This window comes from Equus caballus, chromosome 16 (assembly GCF_041296265.1).
Source record: "Equus caballus isolate H_3958 breed thoroughbred chromosome 16, TB-T2T, whole genome shotgun sequence".
NCBI classification, from domain to species: Eukaryota; Metazoa; Chordata; class Mammalia; order Perissodactyla; family Equidae; genus Equus; species Equus caballus.
In genome coordinates, this window is record NC_091699.1 from 29797903 (window position 1) to 29820237 (window position 22335).

General features: G+C 42.4%; 1 protein-coding gene across 2 annotated transcripts; it reads left to right on the forward strand.

The window, feature by feature from the left end:
* The first annotated feature begins 4920 nt into the window (after window positions 1-4920).
* On the forward strand, window positions 4921-19504 carry PROK2 (prokineticin 2). Of its 2 annotated transcripts, XM_070238610.1 has the most exons (4): window positions 4921-5500; window positions 9371-9496; window positions 16928-16990; window positions 18305-19504. In XM_070238610.1, the coding sequence occupies exons 1-4, from the start codon at window positions 5405-5407 to the stop codon at window positions 18407-18409; spliced, it is 390 nt and encodes a 129-aa protein (XP_070094711.1). In that variant the 5' UTR covers window positions 4921-5404; the 3' UTR covers window positions 18410-19504. The 2 variants fall into 2 exon arrangements, with proteins under 2 accessions (XP_070094711.1, XP_023475855.1); XM_023620087.2 differs by lacking the exon at window positions 16928-16990 and having other exon boundaries at window positions 4957-5500.
* The last annotated feature ends 2831 nt before the right edge of the window (window positions 19505-22335 follow it).

Below are 22335 nucleotides of genomic sequence, written 5' to 3' on the forward strand. Positions count from 1 at the left end.
CCACAATGGAGAATGTGCAGCTATGTACTGGGGTGCTTTGGGGAGAGAAAGGAATAAAATAATATCTTTAAAAAAAAAAAAAATCCCTGATCTCGTGGAGTTTATATTCTGGTCTACATGTGGGGTGGGTGGGGCGGGGCAATAAACATAATATAGAAGAAAATAATAGTGTGCTAGAACATGTGAAGTGCTGTAGGACAAAGCAAAATATGAAAAGGAGTCGAGTAAGGGACATCTGGAGTGCTGGGGCAGGTGTGAATTTAATTAGGGTGGTCAGGAGAAGCCTCCTTGAGAAGGTGAGATTTGAGCAAACTCTTGAAGGAGGTGAGGGTGTCCATCATGTTCCTGTCTATTTGGGGGAAGAGCAATCCTGAAAAAGAAGTTTCAGGACGAAGTTCCCAATGGAGGAACAAGCCTGTGTGTTCTAGGCCCCTCCAGGAGGCCAGTGTGTCTGGAGCAGAGCTGGTGAGAAGACACACGGTAGCTATAGTAGATGAAGCCAAAGACCTAGAGTGTCTGTGAGGGAAACGAGAAACTACTGCAGGGTTCTGAGCAAAGAGTCTGACTTACATTTTGAAAAAAGAGCTAAGGTAGCTGGGGTGATGAGAGGATGTAGAGGGCAAGGGTGAAACCTCCAGTCAGGAGGCGATGACAGTAATCCAAGCTGGAGACAATGGTGGCTCAGAACAAGAAGGGCAGCCATGACAGAGGGCAAGGTGGACGTGGTTGGATTCTAGATATATTGTGAAGACAAAGTCAACAAGATTTCTACATGGGTTGGACATGAGAGAGAAAGAGAGGGTCAAGGGTGACTCCAAGGTCATCTGAGAAGGATGGAGTTGACTTCAACAAAAGAGATTTGGAGTAGAGGCCACAAAGAGTTTGGTTTTGGACACTTGTCACACCGCAGTGGGGGTCTTCTTTTCAAAATCTACTCCTGTCATGCCTGGATATCATTATGTTTTCCCTCTTTCCCGGCCATACAAAGACTGAGACTACCAGTGTGGCCTAGGTAAGGCCCTCATTGGGTCCCTACCATCTCTCTGGCTCTGTATTTGTATGAGACTTACCTTTAGACTCATTCTTCCAGCCACACTGGCCTCCCTCCCTTCAGCTACTTGAATATGGATGCTCTTTCCAATCTCCAGCACAAGCTAATGCATGGAATGCCCTGCCTGGAATGCCCAGCCACCCTCTACTCCCACTGCTCCCATTCTTTATCTCAGTGACATCCTGCTCAGGCTTCAGAGCTCAGCTTAGATGCCACTATTTTAAGGAAACCTTAGGTCTCCCCATATGCTCTCTCCTAGTGCACGACATTTGTTTCCTGTAATTATATAATTGTATGATTATCTGACTCACATACTTCTTCCCCCTAGACCATAAGCTCCCAGGGGGCTGGATTCACGTCTGTTTTGCTAACATTGTACCTCCAGTGCCTTGCACAATATCTGGCATATAGTAAGTACTTAGTAAATGTCTGTTGAATGAATCAATTATGGTTTACTATCCACTAAAAGAAAATGCCAGCTTATACATTTCCTCTCTTCCAGATTCTTTGTGTAATTCTAGTATAAGGAATACTGAACTAGAAAAAACATGAAGGAATTAAAACAACATTATCGTTTATAATAATTAGTAATATCATTATGCTCATTAAGGAGTCTAAGCCATGACTGATCCCTTTCCGTAAAATGTGGCAGGGCTCACCGGATTTCTGGTTCTCAGAAACCAGCTTCTATTACAGACTTGCGTCGTCCATCCTCTTGAAGACAAAGTCACGTGACTTGTTTAGGCCATTAAAACATGAGCAAAAATGACGTGCCTCAATTTCAGGCAGAGGTGTTTGACAGCTGGTGCGTAAACCACTAACTCCACCCACCTGTATTCATTTCCTGTGGCTGTCAGAAGAAATTACCACAACTGGGTGCCTTCAAACAACAGAAATCTATTCTCTCACAGTTCTTGAGCCTAAAAGAACGAAATCAGGGTGTCAAGAAGGCCACTCTTCTTCTGAAGGCTCTAGGGAAGAATCTCTCCTTGACTCTTCCAGGAATCCTTGGTGTTCCTTGGCTTGTAGATGCATCACTTCCATCTCTGCCTCCGTCTTCGCGTGGCATTCTCCCTGTGCGTCTCCTCTCTCCTTTCTCTTATAGGGATATCAGTCATTGGATTTAGGGCCCACTCCAATCCAGTATGACCTCACCTGAACTTGATTACTTCCGCAAAGACCCTACTCCAAATAAGGTCACATTTACAGGTACTGGGGGTTAGGATTTGAAAATAGCTTTTAGTGGGACACAATTGAACCCGTTACACCATCGTACACTGGCAATCATGAAGCACGTGTTCAGATGGAGCCGTCATCAGCCTGGGTCCCAGAGTGACCGCAATGAGACAGGTTTGTGTCTCCCAGTTCACCTCAGTTCAGACACACATCCGCTGAGTAGAGTGGCAGGCTGAATCACCTGCACCAGGTAAAGTACTCATCCCTGTAGCTTTCTGATGACTACATTTAATTGATTCATGTAAATTAAATGTGTCTACCCTGTACATCATTTCTTGTGCCCTGTCTCCAGACTGTCCTCCATAGCATATATTCCTGTTGATCGTCAATTACTTACTGAGTGCCTGTTGTATGTCTATCATTGTGCTATGTGCCAAGAGGGATGTGTGGGAAATTAGACACAGGGATCCTAATCTCAAGGAGTATATAATCTAATCTGGTGGGCAAGATAGGAAAAACTATATGAGTATTAGCTGAAATTGTCAGAGGACACCAAATAATAAGACTTGACAGGCAACCCTACCAGGGCTCCCAGTCTATTCCAGGCCCTGTGCCAAGCACTCTACAGGTATTACTCTTTAAACCCCATGGAGGTGTACCCCATGAGGCTCGTATTTTATACCCACTTTACAGGTCAGGAAACAGAGGCTTAGAAAGGTTTCAGCAACTTGCCCAATGGTCACTTGGGATTGCAATCCAGATCAGTCTGGGTCACAAAAGCAGGGTCCCCTGGACTTTCCTGTACTGCCTCTTCAATTCAGCCGAGCCTTGACGGGACGCAGGAATATGGTAGTCTACACTCTGGACTACACAAAGTTAGGTTCTGCTCACACAGTTCCCCGTGAGCTGAACTGCTCATGTGGCTATATCACCAGGGTGCAGTAAGAAGTAGAATAGAACAGTTAAGCTATTCTTCCATTTGTATTTCAGCGTTGGCAGGTTGGCCTTCCTACCTAACTGGTTTTTACGAACTAATCCAAACTCAAATTTTCACCTTTCCTGTTATAAGATGGGGCTAACTTTCACACTTCAATTTTCTGTCTCAGCCATGGATGCAAAGATTTTTCATTTGGGGGCCTCCATTTCTCCTCTGAAGCATTAAAACAATTAAAAGAAACAACATGAAACCAAACCAACCCTATTCTTAAGTGCTTCCAACCCTGTTTCAATACAGCCTTATGAGGATTGTTTTCCAAACAGCTGTGTATGAAGCCATCCACTTTGAAATCTGTTCTTCCTATGTAGACATAGCCTGTTGTCTATGCTTGGAGAAGCAGGGAATACCCAAGCTGGCACTCAATAGTAGCAAATATGAAATCGACCATTAAAAAAAGAAAAGTTGTAGGAACGTTAAAAGCCAGGTTGACTGGTTTTTACATTTCCCCGGCAGCATTCCCATGCTAGCGTTGGCATGGAGACTAGAAAAAGAAACTTTCCACCAATCTGTCACTTGCTACTGTTTCCACTTATTTTACTGTAAGTCCAATTTTAACAATTTTTTAAAGTTAAAAAAAGAGTTTGATTCATTTTGTTTTCTGTTTCAGGATGTTTCTCAAACATGAAAACACGGGTAAGAAAGGTTATAAAAATAGTCAAAGCCTTGGTTCTCCCAATATTCAGCTGTTTAACATTCAGATAATTGTCTGCTTTTTTTTTTTTTTCTTTCCACAGTTTGTCTGAGTGCTTTGGCATGGGGGAGCCCCACAGTCTGAAAGTAACTTTGTCCCGACTCTCCTCACTGCATTTATTAAAGAGGCTGAAAGACATATCTGCTTCTCAACAATTTGTGGATCTGAAGGGAACAGGGAAAGCTGGAGCTCCTGACGATTCAGGAACAAAGTTGGTCTTCTCAAAACTTGGGTGCAAGCAAGTTTGGCGAGGTTACACTCAGGTATTTTTTAAATCATTTTCGCTGAGGAAAAACAGGCTCAAGATTTGGAGTGAGGCTAGGGTCAGAGGTGGAGACAAACTTGTCGCCAGTCCTCTCATGGGCTGCCTAGAATCCAGGAGGCACTCAATTCATGTTTACACAAACGAACGAATCTCAGTAACGCTGCATGGCATCTTATAAGACGGAAAGGTGATTTTCCTGGGTTGGAAAGGAACAGAAGAGAGAGCTGCCTACCTAGGGCTTAAGGGGCCTCAGGCTGGCACCCGAAGCCAGGCGTTCTCATTTCCCTTTGGCACCATCCTGAACTGCCAGAAGCTGGCGCGATGCTAAAGGAGGGAGGAAACGCATGTGAGGAAAATCAGAGAGGAGAGGCTCGGGAACAGATGTGAGTATAAAGGGAAAGCATTTGAAATGAAAGAAATAAATTGGACTCCCACAGCTGGAAGGACAAACCCCTCCATGTCGTCAGGGATGTGGGATTAGGGGTGATTTCGCTCTCTCTTTGTTCTTTTCCCCCTCATCCACGTTTCCAGTTTATGTGTTTGATGTCTGTCTTTTCTGGTCAGTTACCGGACCACGAGGACAGACCCAGTGGCAGTACCTGGCATAGAGCTGGGTATGAAAGACTTCCTGAACAAATGAACACCGTCAGAGGCTCTTGTTCCCACCCCACACCCCCGGGCCCCCCAGCGCGCTCCCCCAATGTGGCCACAGCGCCTGGCGCGTAGTAGGCGCTCCCTAAACATCTGTAGAGCAAATGAGCTGCAAGTTTTCGGCGCGGAGCACGTGGAGCTTTGGAAACCAGGACGGCCGATGAAGTGGGTGTCAGATCACAAAAGCGACCCGGGCGCGTGCGACAGGCGGCGGCGGGCGAGAGGCGAGAGCGCTGCAGGGCGCGGGGCGCGGCGCGGGGGGCGCTGCCTGCGTGGCGCCCGAGGCGGGGGCGTGGGGGCCGCGCGCCGGCACGTGCTCGGCTTGGCTCGGCTCGGCCGCTGGCGGGGCGGCGAGGGGCGCGCGGGTGCGCGTGCGGGCGCGGGGTGTGTGCCCGCGCCGTGCCCCCTGCGCGTGCTGCCAGGCGGGCGCCGGCGTGAGTCACGGCCCTGCTGCCTTTATAACGGCCGCGAGGCGCGCGGAGCCGCCCGCCCGACCGCTGCTCCGCGTTCCGGCGAGCGCGCCCGGCCCGCGCCCCCAACGTCCCCCAACCGCCGGCCAGGCCCGAGGGCGCCATGAGGAGCCCGCGCTGCGCCCCGCTGCTGCTCCTGCTGCTGCTGCCGCCGCTGCTGCTCACGCCCCCCGCCGGGGACGCCGCCGTCATCACCGGGGTAAGCGGCCCGGGCGCACCTGTCTGCCCCGCTGCGCGCCCGCTGCGCCCCGGGCGCTGGGCAAGGGGACGCGAGGGGCACGGGAGGGTCGCCCCGGGCGGGGACACCTGCCTCAGTCGCCTCTTGGCGCACTTGCAAGAGCGCGCTGCTCCAAAAGCAGCAGACGGCCCGGGAAGAAAAAGGGACCCAAGTGTCACCCCACCGCTTTCATCACCACCTCTCCCGCTTGCTTCCCCCTTATCCCCCTACAGCCTCTCTCCCTGGGTTTGGTCTCTTTTTCTGTTAAGCAGAAAGAAGTTTTCTTTCAGTGTCTTCTCAAACGCTTTTTCGAGACCTTCCAGCCTTGAACCTTAAAATTTCAGGGCTCCTTCCTGAAACGCAAGGAGCAAGACGAATACCCCAAATCCCGAGTCTTAAGCCCACAGTGAGGAGTTTGCTCCCCAATGCATCCTCCGCAGAAACCCTTTGAAATAACTTGGTCGTGTGGGCTCTTCCTGCTGGGTTCCAGGGCTTTTTTTTTTTTCAGCATCTTGAGGTTCTCCCCGTAAAAGTTTTCCGTTTCCAACTCCTGATAAAGCACCTCCAGCGCTCCCGGGTGATTATGGAGCAGGTTGCCATGTAGATGTTTCGACTTAAGACGTCTTCATCATTTGGGGAGATGGGAACTAGTTCAAGCCCCTGCTGCTCCCACCAGCAGTTTTCTTTGTGTGAATCTGAAGGATGAGTTTACAGTACAAAGTAGAAAAGTCTAGTCTTCTTTACATCAGCAGTGCAAAACCGCTGCCATTTCCTGGTGGTTCAACTGCTTCACTCTTTTTTTTAAAGTCTGAAATTATTTTACACCTCCCTTAAATTATTTCGAATACCTAAGTGCACATTATAGGATTCAAATGAAACTTCTATGTTGAAATGATGATATGTAGATAATGAAATAACCTTTAAATTTAAGGGAAATGTCTTTTTGTCTTGAGAAACTAAACCTCTTCTTGTCTCCATGTTCATTAATAGGCTTAGAGCATATTGAAAGCCCTTGTACTTTAACAATATTTAGTTATATCCAATAGATATTTAGTTATGTGTCATGTTATTTACTAGAATAGTTTCGAGGTTTTTTAAAAAATATATTTGAATAGCTTTGTCAGTAGCCAGTCCATGTGGTTGAAAAGAAGTTTTTCCAGGTCTTTCTAATACATGAGAATTGAAACATGATTGGTTTTTTCTCCCCTCTTCCCCTGCTGGCTCATTTTAAATTTCTGCTAATCCTCTGAGCCCAAAATTCCTGTGCGATATAAGTATCTTTTTGTTCCATTCACAGGACAACACTGTTTGAATAGATCTGCAATGAGTTAAGGATGAAGGGCATTAGGAAAACAGCTGTCTAATTAAAAATATATAAACCTAGGCAATTCTTTGTAAATATTTCCAAGAACTGGAGCTTTTTGTTAAAGAATGAAATTTTATCACATTGGATGTTTATCTGTTAGAAAGGTTTAGACTGAGCTTATTATATAGTTATGTGTGCTGTTTTTGTTGTTTTAACTCAGCATTGCAAAAAGAATTTTAAAAAATTTCTCTAAAGCAACGTGGCAATAAAGAAATGTAGTTATGTCTCCATGACAGGAACCATCTGGAGTCAAATGAAAAACTCAGTAACTTATCTAGATACATCGTGTATAGGATGTTAAACATCCAAGTGATTGATTGAATTTTAAAAGATTTTGGCTGGATTTTGATTGTCTTATAAAAAGAGCTGGTGGGGCTCCGTAATTCCTGGTCTTGAGCATCTGTTGAAATAAAATACTGCCTGAAACCTTCACCTTAAATATTTACCTTTTTTTAGTAATATGTGTAGTTATTTAAAAATTGATTTATATGTCCACATAGATTTGTTAAAAGCATATTGGAAAAGATTGCGTACTGAACATCTCGTTTATGGAATGTAATGGCCACGTATACATGATTTCTGGCATACAGATAAAAATTGGAAAATGGAAATGTTATTTTCCTATAAATGTTCAAACACCCCAAGGTCAAAATTGTGGTTTTGGTCCAGATACTTGTTTTAAATAGCCTGAGAAAAAAAATTCTAATCGGGGAAATAGACCAATTCTAAAGCAAGATATTTAGTTGGTCACTTTTAATGAAAAATAACAAACAAGGGTGTGCCCATATATTTATGTTTTGAGAAGCCCCCCAGACTAAGAACTTTGGAGTGTTTTAGTTGTTTCCAATAAATGTGTATTTAAATTTGGGTCTGAATTATAGACTTTTTAATTTCTTACATACATAGTACAGGATGTTTTTACCTTATCATTAGCAAAACAGATTACTGCCTTCCATTCGAACAAAGCATCCTATTTTTTTTGTTGGTTCTAGGAAAGAACAGTAGTTCTTCAGATCTATTTTCATGCAAATAAATTTAGACTTCATTATTTCCATTTAGTAGGGTATGTGAATTCCTCCATAGTTGATTCTTTGATTATGTGTATTTACAGTTTTTATGTTGGGAACAGATGCCTTGAGTAAGCACTGTTGATAGCTGCATGTGTCACTTGCGTTTCTAAATCTGATGGATCTTATAGAATAGTTCAGCTGAGTTTGCAGTGTACACAAAGGTATATCCTAAGCCAATAATTACCTTTTTGCGGGTTACTCACCCCAAAAAAGAGTAACATAAAGGCAAAAGTCTTGGTCTGTCCACTCTCACCCTATGAGATTTCTTTCTTTAAAGAGGAAATGGTGAAAATCAAGTCAGTGGTGTGAGAAACATCAAGTCTCATGAACCAAAATGCAAATATTTGAAAGAGAAAATGAGCACTTCTGAAATTTACATCAGTGCCTTTATGTGTCTGGAGCATTTCATGCCAGATTTAGAGACCATTTAAATCCCTTTTTAACATTGGGCCCAATGTGTTCTGCAGTTAATAGTCATAAAATCCTGTGATTCGATTTATGTCGTTCCTAATGGCCATGTATGGTATAAGACTAATATAGACTCTTTCTTCAAGTTCAAAGCCAATTCAGCCATAAAGCACTAGAAAAAGCAAGCTGCTTTTGTTTTTTTAAAAATCCTTGTTTATTTAAGATTTTCATAATGTGTGGGCCATTATCTAGGCCATTTTTTAAAAACTAGGAAAATCTCTTCTGATCAGATTTTATTGTGAAAATGTGCAAAGCAAAAGCAAGTGAAGATTACAGTTCTTTTTTATATATGTGATTATTAAAATCATAGCAGTTGGAATACCCTATGACCCAGCCATCCCATTACTGGGTATCTATCCTAAGAACCTGAAATCAGAAATCCCAAGAGTCCCTTGCACCCCAATGTTCGTCGCAGCATTATTTACAATAGCCAAGACGTGGAACCAACCTACATGCCCAGAAACTGATGATTGGATAAAGAAGATATGGTATATATACACAATGGAATACTACTCAGCCATAAAAAAAGACAAAATTGGCCCATTCACAGCAACGTGGATGGACCTCGAGGGTATTATGTTAAGCGAAATAAGCCAGTCAGAGAAGGACGAACTCTATATGACTCCACTCATAGGTAGAAGTTAGTATATTGATAAGGAGATCTGATCGGTGGTTCCCAGGGAAAAGGGGGGTTGGGGGGAGGGCACAAAGGGGGAAGTGGTGTACCCACAACATGACTAACAAAAATGTACAACTGAAATCTCACAAGGTTGTAATCTATCATAACATTAATAAAAAAAAAAATGTACTTCAACCAGAAAAAAAAAAAAAAATCATAGCAGTTGGATATTTAAAGAGCATTTTTTTTTTTTTGCCGCTAATTTTAGATTTCCTTAGTTTGAGTCTTACCCGCTATCTACATTTATCTGTTTGTTTATTGCATTTCAGGCCTGCGACAAGGACCCCCAGTGTGGTGGAGGCATGTGCTGCGCTGTTAGTATCTGGGTTAAGAGCATAAGGATTTGCACACCTATGGGCAAAGTGGGAGACAGCTGCCATCCGCTGACTCGTAAAGTTAGTATGTATATTTGTATTCATGGTGGTTCTCTTACGTTTTGGTGCTTTAACCCTGAGCAAGGCGTGTATGACATGACCCCAGGGCAATGTGCGTGAAATGGGAAGTTAGAGAAGATGACAACAGAAAACCACCGCCTCTCTCCTCTCTGCTTCTGTTTTAAAGAATTGTGTCCTCTACCATCTTTATTTTGGTGATAATTTTCATATCATTGCTCTCGTGGCATTAGAAACATTTCATTAAAATAATTCTAAACACATGAATTTGCTTAAAAATTATTTAGGACTATATATATGTATATATATATGTGACTATATGTGTGTGTGTGTATATATATATATATATGTACTGTGTATCTTCTTTGCAGACATCAGAGTCTAGAAGTTCTTGGAAAAGACTTTTGGTATCAGCCCTACCAATGAGGCAGAAGTAAATAAGTTTGTGTTTTGTTTTGCTTTTTTGCAGAACATCATCGAAAGTACAATTACTCTTATATCTTAATTTAAAAGTCCTATATTTTGACTCTATCTACAAAAGATTGTTTGTCATCCTAGAGGTTAATGATATTTAATTTTTCAATTTATCTTATTATCTAATAGCTCCACACTACAGTGACCTAAACAACGCTTTTGAAAAGTTATTGACAATGAGTGGCGTGACCGGACGATGGCGGATTGAATGGGGCTCTAGCCGCTGGGTTGCGGGCTCTCCTGTCTGTAGGGGCCAGGCGCATTTACGTGACCTCAGGCGGGGTGGGTTGGAGACAGGAGGGAGCAGAGAAGTCTGTGGACCCTGGAGAGTCCTTGCCCTTCAGATTCACAACTTTTGAAACACAGTTTGATGTCAGCAAAATCTCCTGGGGATGCCAGGTTGCAGCGTCTTGCTCTCCCAGTCCCACCTCCTGGTCTTACCCAGCAGGAAAGTGAAGTCCAGAGGCACCGAAGGATGCGTCCGAGGCTGGGTGGCCGGTGGAGGCCCAGCTCAGTCTCTCTGCCACGTTCTCTCTACACATTGTGTACTCTCATTTTAAAATAGACTGAATATTTTCAAAGCAAACTGAATTCTACCTTCTGCCTTTTTTTTTCTCATGTCATAGAGTTTAAAACTGTGGTAGAGCCAGACATCTTTCCTGTACTCCACAGTTGCAGAAAGCAGTTACTGTTCGGGCATTGCTGGAATGAACCTCATGAAATAAACTGGCTCAGGTTTAGTGCTATGAGCTGTAATAGGGACTCTGGTTGTTTGGACCCATCTGAAGACTGAATTTGGCTTTCCTGTGGTTTCCTTGAGAAATACTTCCTGTTACGTGTAGACTGTGCCTCCCCATGCTTTTACCACTCGAGACTAGACTGTCATTTTTAAACATGACATGCACCTTCTATTCTTGGCTGTTTTAGAACGGGAAAGGTTCTAAACCATTAGTCGTCTGTCTCCATGCCAAACTCCCCACAAGGAGGTGAAGCTGGCCCAGCCACCTTTGGCACTGATCTCCATTTTTTCATCACCCTTATCGAATGTGAGTCATCTTTTGTACTTTTGAACTGCTGTCGCTGAAAAGTTTACTCTTGACTCAGCCTTCTCCTTTAAGAACGAGGTTGTTTTCGTCCAGTGTGGGTATAACCTCACACGCCCCAGGTACTAGAACCATGCAGCCTGTTTGCTAAAACAAGTGACGAGTGACACAGTCCCTGGAACTGTTTTTGTATTAACAGCAGTAAGAGTTGCCACTTGATGAATGCAGTGATGTACCAGACGCTCTGTGGTAAATGTTGTATTTCTTGTTTAATACTCACAACAAGTCTGTGAACTGGGTTTATTTTTGTCGTGCTTTCCATACAACAGTAAGCCTTGGAGGGCTTTCATAACTGGTGGAGGTCGAAGGTAATAGGTCAGAGGGCAGGCACTGGACTGGACTTCTTTCTGAGGCGCCGTTGTCTCTGCGGTCTCAACCACCATACTCTTCTACCTCCGTGAAAGCTATCATGTTTAATTTGAACATTTTTTAGTCGAGTTAACCAAAACTGATTCGTGTGGGTAAAATGGTCACTGAAATAAAGGATAACGGTCCAGAGTGGGAATTTGTCACATCCTATAGTTCCGATGAGTTTTCCAAATTTGAGGTATCTTTAAAAGAGAACCAAATTCTGTTTCCCCGGTTCCTATATAGTTTCTGGTTCAGGTTTAGTGCAGGGTCAGATCTGAAAGTAAACAAAATCATTCTTCTCCCAAAAGTCCACCGGCAGCTCTACGCTTTTGATTTTATCAAGGTTTTAATAATGAAGCCTTTAATAACAGATTATGGTTTTCATAGCAGAATTGAATGATAGAAGAACTGAAAAAAATAAAGTTTTACATCTGATCTGAACTTTCCTCATATTCAGATGCCCACTTGAAATGTGTTTCTAGGGGCCGGCCCCGTGGCCAAGTGGTTAAGTTCACGCTCTCCGATTTGGCGGCCCGGGGTTTGGCCAGTTCGGATCCTGGGTGCAGACATGGCACTGCCCATCAGGCCACTCTGAGGCAGCGTCCCACATAGCATGGCCAGAGGCGCTCACAACTAGAATATACAACTATGTACCGGGGGGCTTTGGGGAGAAGAAGAAAAAAAAAAGATTGGCAACAGATGTCAGCTCAGGTGCCAATCTTTAAAAAAAAAAAAAAGAGCTGACTCTTTCTCACCAGTGTCAGGCTACTTCTAAAAAAAAGAAAGAAGAAATGTGTATCTAGAACTCAGTGTTACAGCTTTTCCCATTGGTTATTTTACTGTCTTGAATATACATTTTCATAGGTCATTTCAGTGACCCGTTTTTAGTCCCAGAGTTGTTACTTGTACTGGATGAAATTAACCTATCATGGTAAAAATCTAGTTTCTTCCAGAATATCTCTTGACTATTTTCTATTCAAAACAACTTGAGAAAAAAATTTTTTATAAATATATCCTAGTGAAACTCTGCTCTGAAGTTTAATGGCTCATTAGTAGATGGTACAAATGTAAACACCCTATAGAAAATTCTGTTTTAATGTGATGTATTCATTACCCCCCCCCCCCATTTTTTTTAGAAAAAATGAATTAACTCCTTGTAGTCAGAGGGATTCGTGTTTTAAAAACACAGGCTATGAATATGTGAAGGTTACACCTGTTCACATTTTAAACTTTCCATTCTGGTTTGGCTTAGTCATTAACCACAGAAGTCTGTTGTTTTAATAAAGTGAACAATATTTGATGAATGAAATTGAGAACTGTCAGTAGGAACTGATGGCCACGGAGTTCAGCTCACTATTTTATTCCAGATGCATCAATTAGCTTGTACCGTTTAAAGTCACTGTTTGGCTTTCATTTTGTAATTGTACAGTTTTTAACTTTACATTTGGTAATTCAAAACCGGAATAAAATATAAGTCCACCTAAGAAGAACAGGATGCATGTTTTCTAAACACAGTTTTAAGCAAATAATAGTTTTAGCCTGTATTCATTTTGAAGAATTAATTTTTTAACAAGAGTGAGTTACTGAATCATTTGTCTACGGGGAATACTTGGCTGTTTTTAAAAAAAAAAAACGCTAATTTCTATTAATACCTACACTTTTCAGAGTGTACAAAGATTGGCCATTTCCATCCCATTCTGATTACTGATTGACTTTGGAAGTTTATGATTATGTGATTAATACTCATATTTTTATTGCTTATTATGTTATTAATTTTTTCCATTTAAATAGCTGTTTCCTCAAAAAAATTCATCTTGTTTGTTTATTTTGCTTATGTTTATTTTGTTTTATGTTAAAATTTTTAGCATTAGTTTTGCTTTTTTTTTAGCTGCACTTTAAAACTTGACCAATACATTTTCCTTTTCTGAAGAAAAATATTTCAGGTTAAAATGTAGATCTTGTTTGTGTAAAAAAAAAAAGTGGAAGACTTAAAAAATTATTAGCTCTTTTTATTTTAGAACCAACCTAAATGGATGGTTGGTTCTAAAATACACAATTTCAGAATAGAGTGTAAAATTTTTTTAAATACTAACTAAAATATAACTAATATAACTACAAAATTTATTGAAAGATGTGTGGTAGAAAGCACAGTATGCTAATTTCCTCGCCTTTCTTGTCACGGATGTCAAGAGCCACCATCTCCATTTGGCAGCATCGTAGCTGCGATTACAGGTTCAAATCGACAGAGAGACTCACAAGACATAAGTGTGCTTGAGTCTGGTGCAGGGTTTCTCAGCCTGGGCTCTGTTGACTTTTTAGGCTAGCTAACTCTTTGTTGTGGGGGCTGTCCCGTGCACTGTAGGACGTTTAGCAGCATCCCTGAGCTCTATCCACTAGATGCCAGTAGTCCCCCTCCCCAAGTTGTGACAACCAAAAACGTCTCTAGACTATGACAGATGTCCCCTGGGAGGGTTTGTGGGGTGCAGGTTGCCCTGGTTGGGCACCACTGGTCTAATGCTACATTTACAGGCTTACAGGACACAGTATAGGAGATGCAGCATCCTGATTTCATTGGGAGCTTAGCAGCTACCCAAGCACACAGTTGCTTTTGCCTCTCATCCACATGGGGTGCTTGTGGCTGCCACAGATGAGAGACAGGGTGTGTGGGGGCTTCCCTTGACCCACGGAAGCTACTGCCATTATTTCTTGCAAATCTTTTATGCCTTCCTAGTCCCAGAGGCCCAGGGGCATGAACAGCTCCCCCAACCAACTGAGGCCAACCCCCATTCCCTGTTCTCCTTTAGTCTTTCCAAGGACACAGTGCAGTGGGAGGCCCAGGGCCATGTCAGGGCGCCTCCATCAGCCAGGGCCACGTGTTAACCCTTTACTCACAAGAGGGGAGTAGGTAAATAATTGCATTATTTAAAGTTATATGAATATATACCTATTCCAAAAGAATTTGAAGAAACAATTTGAAACTTTACCAAATTAAGATACAATGGCGCTCTTCATAGTTATTAAAACCAGAAAGTGTGGGAGTGTAGGATTTTTAGTTTTTATTTAATGCACTATTATACCATTTGAATTTTTTTGAACTATGTACTTCTATTGAAAAAGCTATAACAAAACTGATTTTATCAAAAAATATAATAAGACCAGTGCTTTTTATGTCACATGACTAGGCTTTTTTCCATGTATCTCATTATATTTTCTTCTTTGACGTAATTGGCTGTTTTGAGAGAAATCACAAAAAATACTTTTGTTTCATATCAGTGCTATTTTTTCTTTTAAAGTGTTGCAAGTGGATAAGAATCATACCTTCCTGAAAGTGCTGAAGGTTCTGCCTTGGGAATTTCTAGAATTTACTGTTTGGAATTCTAGGCTATTGGAAACGTTGAGTTGAATGCATAGTTGGTTCTAAAGTAAACCGTCAAGTTTGGGCTGAATGGCTAGCTCCTTGGCTGTATTCATACATCTGAATATGCGTCTTCTGTAAACACTCTGTCATGCGTTTGTGACCTTCAGACACCTATTAGGGTCGTCACACAGTGTGTGTAGATCTAGAAGTGAGTAGGCCGTTCAACAAATGGGCCAGTATCTACTGAGCGTATCAGATCAGAAATCGCGGTCTTTGTGGTTAGGAGCTCAGAGATGGAAGGGAGAGGGGAAACTGCTACGAGCTGGCGCAGTTAAGAAAGGCTTGCGGGAGGGAGGGAGGAAGAAACGCAGACTGGATCTTAAAAAGGGAACCGGATTCCTTAAGAAAAAGAAAAGGGCATCCAGGTAAACGAGGACCTCCAGGACAGTCTAATCCTGATGTTAAGGTTAGTTGGGACAGATCTCGGTTGAAGTTTATACAATCTTGCTGCCCTCAATAAGAAACTGAATAATACAAAGATGTTTTTGAAAGTGTCGCAAAAACATATGAGCTTGTGGACACACTGCTGGGGTCCCTTCGAGGCCCTGGAGGGGCCTACACAAGTGAGGGCCTGTGGCTTCTTCGGCTGCGGTGTAGGTCCGTCTGAGTTTGGTGTTGTGAGTCACGTTGGCCCTGCCCAGTTCCGGGCAGCGGTGTGCAGGTCATGGGAAGCCCCAGGACCTGAGAAGGTCACCCCTTTACCTTCAGGAGTTCACAGCCTATGGGGGGGCATTGGTGAAAGACGGACATTTCACAGATCTTTTCTTTGAGTGTCTCCTGTGTACCAGGCTGAGTGCTGTGTGCTCGTAACTAAGAGTCCCTTTCTGAGAGAGCTTGGAGTCTGGGAAGGGGTGCTGTTTGAGAAGAGAGCAAAATTTGGAAGAAAGTAGGACTGGGTTTGACTATGACCTGTTCCCTTTTTAGCTGGGTGACCTCAGGCGGGCACATTACTTCACCTCCGGAGGAAGCCGCTTAGCTTGTGTCAAAACAAGGCAGAAATCTGGCACACGGGTTTGGTGTGATGTTCAGACACGATGCCTTATGATGCTTGGCCCGTGGCAGGCTGCCAGTTTGACATTCCTTTTCTGCTGCTTTCAAGGCACCAAGAACCAACCTGACAGGCCAAGGAGTAACCGGGGTGTCATGATACACCAAGCGCAAGACTGTAAGCACCATGAGGGTACTTAGTAGTAGCTGACACTATCTTACTGGTTATCTATATTTCGTCAGTAAAATTTAAACTCCATGGTGGGCAGGGGCCTCTTCCTGTTTGTTCATCACTGTGTCCACAGCACCTAAAACACGGCCTGATATGTCGGTGACACTCAGTAAATGTCTCTCGAAAGAATGAGTAAAGGAAATGTGCTTGGTGTTTTCCATGTGTAACAGCTTGACATGCTCCTGAGAGTTGTAGTTCACTTATTTCAGGCTCCTTTTCCTTGAATATTGCCGCGTATGTTCGTTTGTCTCAACCTCGGCCCTGTTTGGCATTTGGGGCCAGATACGTCTTTGCTGTGGAGGGGTATCCTGTCAATTGTAGGATGTTTAGCAGCATCCCTGGCCTCTACCTACTTGATGTTATTAACACCTCTTCCTCCAAGTTGTGACAAACAAAAACATCTCTGGACAGATGTCCCCTGGGGGCCAGAATCGCCCCCAATTGGGAACCGCTGGCCCACGCAGTAGTTTCAGGCTTAGTGAAAAGAAGCTCTTAAAGTCTTAGGGTCAGGACGGATCGTAAAGGTCGTGGGTTATACCTTCTCTACTATCCATTTATAAGTGTCCAAGCCAATCCAGCTGCACCCACCTCCTCTGACATATTCTCAGTGCCAACAAATGAGCCAGCCAGCCATGCACCCTTTGACACACACAGTGACGGAACCATTCTGAGCACATGGCTGCATGGAGCCGGCCAGGCATGGTGCCCATGTGTAAACACTGTCGTTAACGCCTTGAAAGCAATGCCCTTGCAAAAAGATGGAGTTGGAACAGCTCTGCCTGATCGCCACATTCATGCCCTGCCCTCCTACTGCTTCCCTTTCTTCCCTTTGTTTTTATTGATCTCAATCATCTCCCTGGCCCTTCCAGAAGCATTTTGAAAATGGAAGGCAGGAAAGAAGAAAGAGGAAGAGGAGAAAAAGGAAAAAGGAGGTAAGAAGAACATGAGTGTGGCACCACCCAAAGATAACACCCAGAATAATTAGCCTTGACCATCGTTGGGCTCCGTAGAGTTGGATCTGTCCTATCAGTGCAACCTAAAGATGAGGTTGGAATGGTTCTGCCACTGTCTGCAGGCAGGCTTTCTCTAGGGAGAAAGAAATTGTTTAGAAGGCATCTGGAAGGTGCATCTCAGAGTTTCCCATAAGGACAGGTAATTGGTTTGGGGCGGCCTCTTTTAGTGGAATAGAATAGGAAATACTCTAGAATGATACCTAATAAAGCATTTGAGTTGGGAAACAGGAAGGATGCATTTTTCTGCCCTGTGTAAACTGTAGAAGGATCCCTGAGGTATGAGTCTGTAATATCTTGCCTCTCTCGCATTACCCTGAATTGGAGTAATTTGCCATCCTGTTTCATGGACTATCAACTGCCTCCAGGCCTGGGGTTCAACTTTCTCCCTCTAACTTGCAAAGCAGGCAGATTCTCAAGAGGGCGCCATTCCCAGGGGAGGGAGAATGATTTTTGCTCTTCACCTCTAGAAATCATACATATTTTGAGGGTTCTGCACTTGCCCCTGGCACAGAGAACTACCATGCCGGTTACTGGTTGACCTCCTCGACCCAGCTTCTCTGGTGGCAGGGCTCTTAGAAATATCAGTTCAGTGACTCTTGGAATGACGCTGACGTTTCACTGCTGGCTCTCCCTGTATCGGGGTTTGGTTTGTTCCGTTTCTGCAAATCAAGCTTACCTCCTTCCCTAATTTTCCTTTTGTTCCCCCCCCCCACCATCACCACTGGAATTTTGACTCCTTCTGACATCTGTGTGTGAACTTATATATCCCTCATTGTCAGTGAATTTGCATTTGCTCATTGTATAGATGTGGTCATGCCCATAATGTTATGCTCTCTTTGAGGAGCTTCAACAGCAGGACACTATAAAAAGAACTAAAATGAGAAAAGTAAAAGGCCGTATAGCTTGGTGGTTAAAAGCTTGGTCTTTCTGATCCAGCTGCCAGCCAAACTGCAAGTTCTGGAGATGTGACCTTGGGCAAGTTACTAATCTGTCTGTGCCTCAGTCTCTCATCTGTAAAATGGGTGTAATTAAAGTATTTGCTGTCTTCACGGAGTGGTTGTAGAGATGGGAAAGGATAATCCATGGAAAACTGCTGAGCATATGGCTTGATGAATAGTTAACATTCAATAAATGCTAGCTAGTATTATTAAAAGAAACTTCTCAAGAATAGTTTGGCTTTTTTTGGTTTTTTTGATGTTTCCTGCTCTGACTCAGTGTTCTGTTTTATTTTAGGTTCCATTTTTTGGGCGGAGAATGCATCACACGTGTCCATGTATGCCGGGCTTAGCTTGTTTACGGACTTCGTTTAATCGATTTATTTGTTTAGCCCGAAAGTAATCACTTTGGAGTAGAAACTTGAAATGTGAACAGCCGCACGATGTCTGTAAAGTCTATTTACTTGTGATTGTGCCAAACAAGTAAGATGCCAGAAAGAAATGCTGTTGCTTCCTCAACTTTCCAAGTAACAGTTCTAGCTTTGATTTTTAAATGATGGTTTTTTTAAATTGAAAGAGGATTTTAATTTTGGACAGAAATGTAAAGTGCAAGGCATTATGGAACCAGTTCTCATTTCCCTGTTTGTGTTTTGGTTTGGTTTTGCTTTTTTTTTTTTTAATGCCAATAACTCACCCATTTTCACAAAAATGAGGAGAACAAGAATTTGATATTTTGTTACAGAAACTTATTTTTCCTTAAACCCCTGTCCCCAAGCCCTGGCCCCAGATACACACACACACACACACAGCCCTTTGAGTCTCGTCTCTCACTCGTCAAGGAATTTTAAGTCTGTCACTTTATTCTTTGCCATTTCCCTCTCTGACCTTCTAGCATTTTAAAGTGTGCGCGTGGGGTCCATGTCCTTTAACTTGCTGGCAGAATCACTGACAAGAATCAAGCTTTTTGCTTGATACTTAAACAGTGGAAAGAGTCTAGTGGAACCAGCTGCTCCAGACTTCTCTTCTGTGGGGTGGAGGTTGGGGTGCTTCTGAATTTCCACTGAACTTGCCTCTGAGATGGACTTCAGGTCTGCTGTTTGACTGGGGGGAGGACAGGAGGCATGGAAAGTCAAATTAGTCCAGATTTGTAGATTTGGGGTTTTTTTTTTTTGAAGGCTTTTCTAATACAAGATTACTTTTATTTCTCTTTCTCTTTATAAAACTTTTTTTAAAGTCTCATAGTTAGAGATGTTCCAGAAAATGTCACTTGAAGAGGAAGTATTGATTTTAATCTGGCATAACACTAGTTACCATTTTTAAATCGGTATTACGTTGTAATTTAAACTTTATCTGTAACCAAAAGGTCTGTTGTAATGGATTGCCTGACATCCTGCCATTTGTACCTGTATCAATATTGTGTAAAAATTCTGTATCAGAATAATGACAGTATTGTATATCATTTGATTTATTTTAATATTATATCCTTATTTTTGTCACAGTTGTCGTCAGTTTTTATTACAAGGAAACTCCTCTATAGCTCACATTCTAAAGTGGGTAAAGACTCCAAAGTTGGTAAAATAGCACTAACGGCATGTGCATTTTCATTTTACATACAGGAAAGTTCTGTTTGCATGAATTTTAAGGTAGTACAAAAAATAAACAGTGTGTAAATCAGTGAGGTTTTGGAGCACAACGGAAAATTATGACATGCAAAACTGACTGTAATCAGGAATGGACTCATGGGATTTCACTGTGTTGATCTGGCCAATAGTGCCGGAGTGTTTGTCATGGTTAGGCAGGTGCTAGCCAAAAGGCGATGCCCGTGTAGCCTGGCCTTGAAAAACCCACGGAGTATTGTAAATGATTGAACGTCGCAAATAAACAACTTATGAAATGCGTTCAACTGACTAAACTTGACCATGCCAACCCACTAACTGTTTCCAAAAAAAAAAAAAACTGTCCATTTGTAGTTCTTTACTCAGCCAGGGCTTACAATTGTACATTGTGTGTAACTTTACCCTTGGGGTTAACACGTCCCATGAATGTATGGGATTTTGCTGTGCTAATTGCCATACTTCATCATAGAAGTATTATTTTTGGTTCAGTTAGTTTGTTTTCAAGAAGCTTTCCTCAGCCCAATGGTGTAGTGGTTGGGTTTGCGTTCTCCACTTCAGCAGACTGGGGTTCCCGGATTTGGATCCCGGGCATGGACCTACACACTGCTCATCGGCCATGCTGTGGCAGAAACCCACATACAAACTGGAGGAAGATTGGCACAGATGTTAGCTCAACGGCAGTCTTTCTCAAGCAAAAAGAGGAAGATTTGCAACAAAGGTTAGCTCAAGCCCAATCTTCCTCACCAAAAAAAAGAAAGAAACATTCCTCAGTGAATTTGTTGAAAAAAAATTCAAGTGGAATTGTGGGAAAAGAAACAGGCACTTCCATAATTTTGCTCAATGTTGTTTTTATATAGTGTTTGATACATCCTTTTTCATAAGTGGTGAAAACTTAATAGGGTCAATCATCGATTTTCACCCAAGTTAGAAAACATATAGCTAATTTTTATAAAATTTTACTTTTACGGATACCAACTCAATTTTTCGAAAAATCACTACCTAAAGAAGTAGACTGGGGCCAGCCCAGTGGTGCAGCAGTTAAGTTTGCATGCTCTGCTTCAGTGGCCCGGGGTTCACTGGTTTGGATCCCCAGTGCAGACATGGTACTGCTTGGCAAGCCACGTTGTGGCAGGCGTCCCACATATAAAGTAGAGGAAGATGGGCATAGATGTTAGTTCAGGGCCAGTCTTCCTCAGCAAAAAGAGGAGGATTGGCAGCAGATGTTAGCTCAGGACTAATCTTCCCCAAAAGAAAAAAGTAGACTGTGTGTTCATAGCCAAGAGAACTGTACCTACTGACTCACTGCCATCCAAAGAAAAATGGGACTTTGTCATTTGTTACCTTTCCCCTGGGTTATTATTTTTATTGAGGAGTAATGCTCCCTTTTTTTAGTGTACAGTTCTATTTTGTTATTATTTTTTAACTTTTTATCAAAATTAATTTCAAATAATTGTTTCAAAAAACTTGTAATCATGCGTCGTGGAGGTTCATACAAAGTTTAGTGCTGTAAAGATCATAGTATTGCTGCTTCTAGCCCTGGGGATAGTATCTCCCTGAAGCTGGGACTTCATTGGCCAGAATTTCTATAAGGTTAGGTAAAGTGAGAATTTACACAGGAAAAACTAAGTCAACAATCTACGGTGATGTAATTTTTTTTTGCTGAGGAAGATTCTGCCTGAGCTAACATCTTTGGTAAAGTTACTCTTTTTTTTTCTCCTTGAGGAAGATTAGCCCTGAGCTGACATCTGTGCCAATCTTCCTCCATTTTGTATGTGGGGCACCGCCACAGCGTAGCTGGTGAGTGGAGTAGGTCTGCACCCGGGATCTGAACCTCTGAACCCCGGGCCGCGGAAGCAAAGCACCCGGAACTTTAACCACTACAACACAGGGCCGGGCCCTACTTTGAGGTAAATATTGTGAATGGATTCCATCTATTCTAAGGTAGAAATAGATCTGATGCCAGAAGCTACGGACCAAATTCAAGTGCAAATTTGAATTTCTTTGCAAACTTTGACTTTAATGAAAAATGTCATTTCTGACTTCTACCTTTTTTAAAGCAACATTTTTTTAACCATAAAAAAATTTGTGCCAAAACCATTTCCATAGAAACCCTCCTGTCTAACTAAAGGTCTCCATCCTTCCAGCATTTCAGTCTATGTAGTCCTTTTGTTGGAACTTGACAAAGTCAGTCCAATGATAGATCAAACACGTAAACCAATTTTCCTCCTCATTGATTTTAATAGCAGAAATCTCATCCCACTCTTTTCTAGCTTCATTTTATAGAATATTAAAGTTGGGGACCATTTTAATTTTAAAAACAGGACTTTTTGGTATTCAGTGAGTGTCACTGTCTAAAATTCACCAGCAACATTTTATGATCTTTCTGTTTCAACATGTTGCCATGTATTTCAGGTAATATCCTCAGAATTAATATTTCTTTCATTCTCTAATATCTTCTCCCTAATTTGTTAATCCTCAGTGCTTCCTTCTGCATTAAAGAGGACTGTGTTTCTTCTAGTATGTTCTCCTGTGTCTCGAAGACAACAATCATTAACAACATAATCCTTAAATTTTATTACCCTCCTCCCTGGCACTTCCAGAGAACATAGTTCCCAGAATCAGAGGTGCCATTAATATGCTGCTCTTGAAGTACCACTCCATTGTTTCCATCATCTGCACCCTCAGAGATTCTGGTTCCATTTGTCTGGGGTGA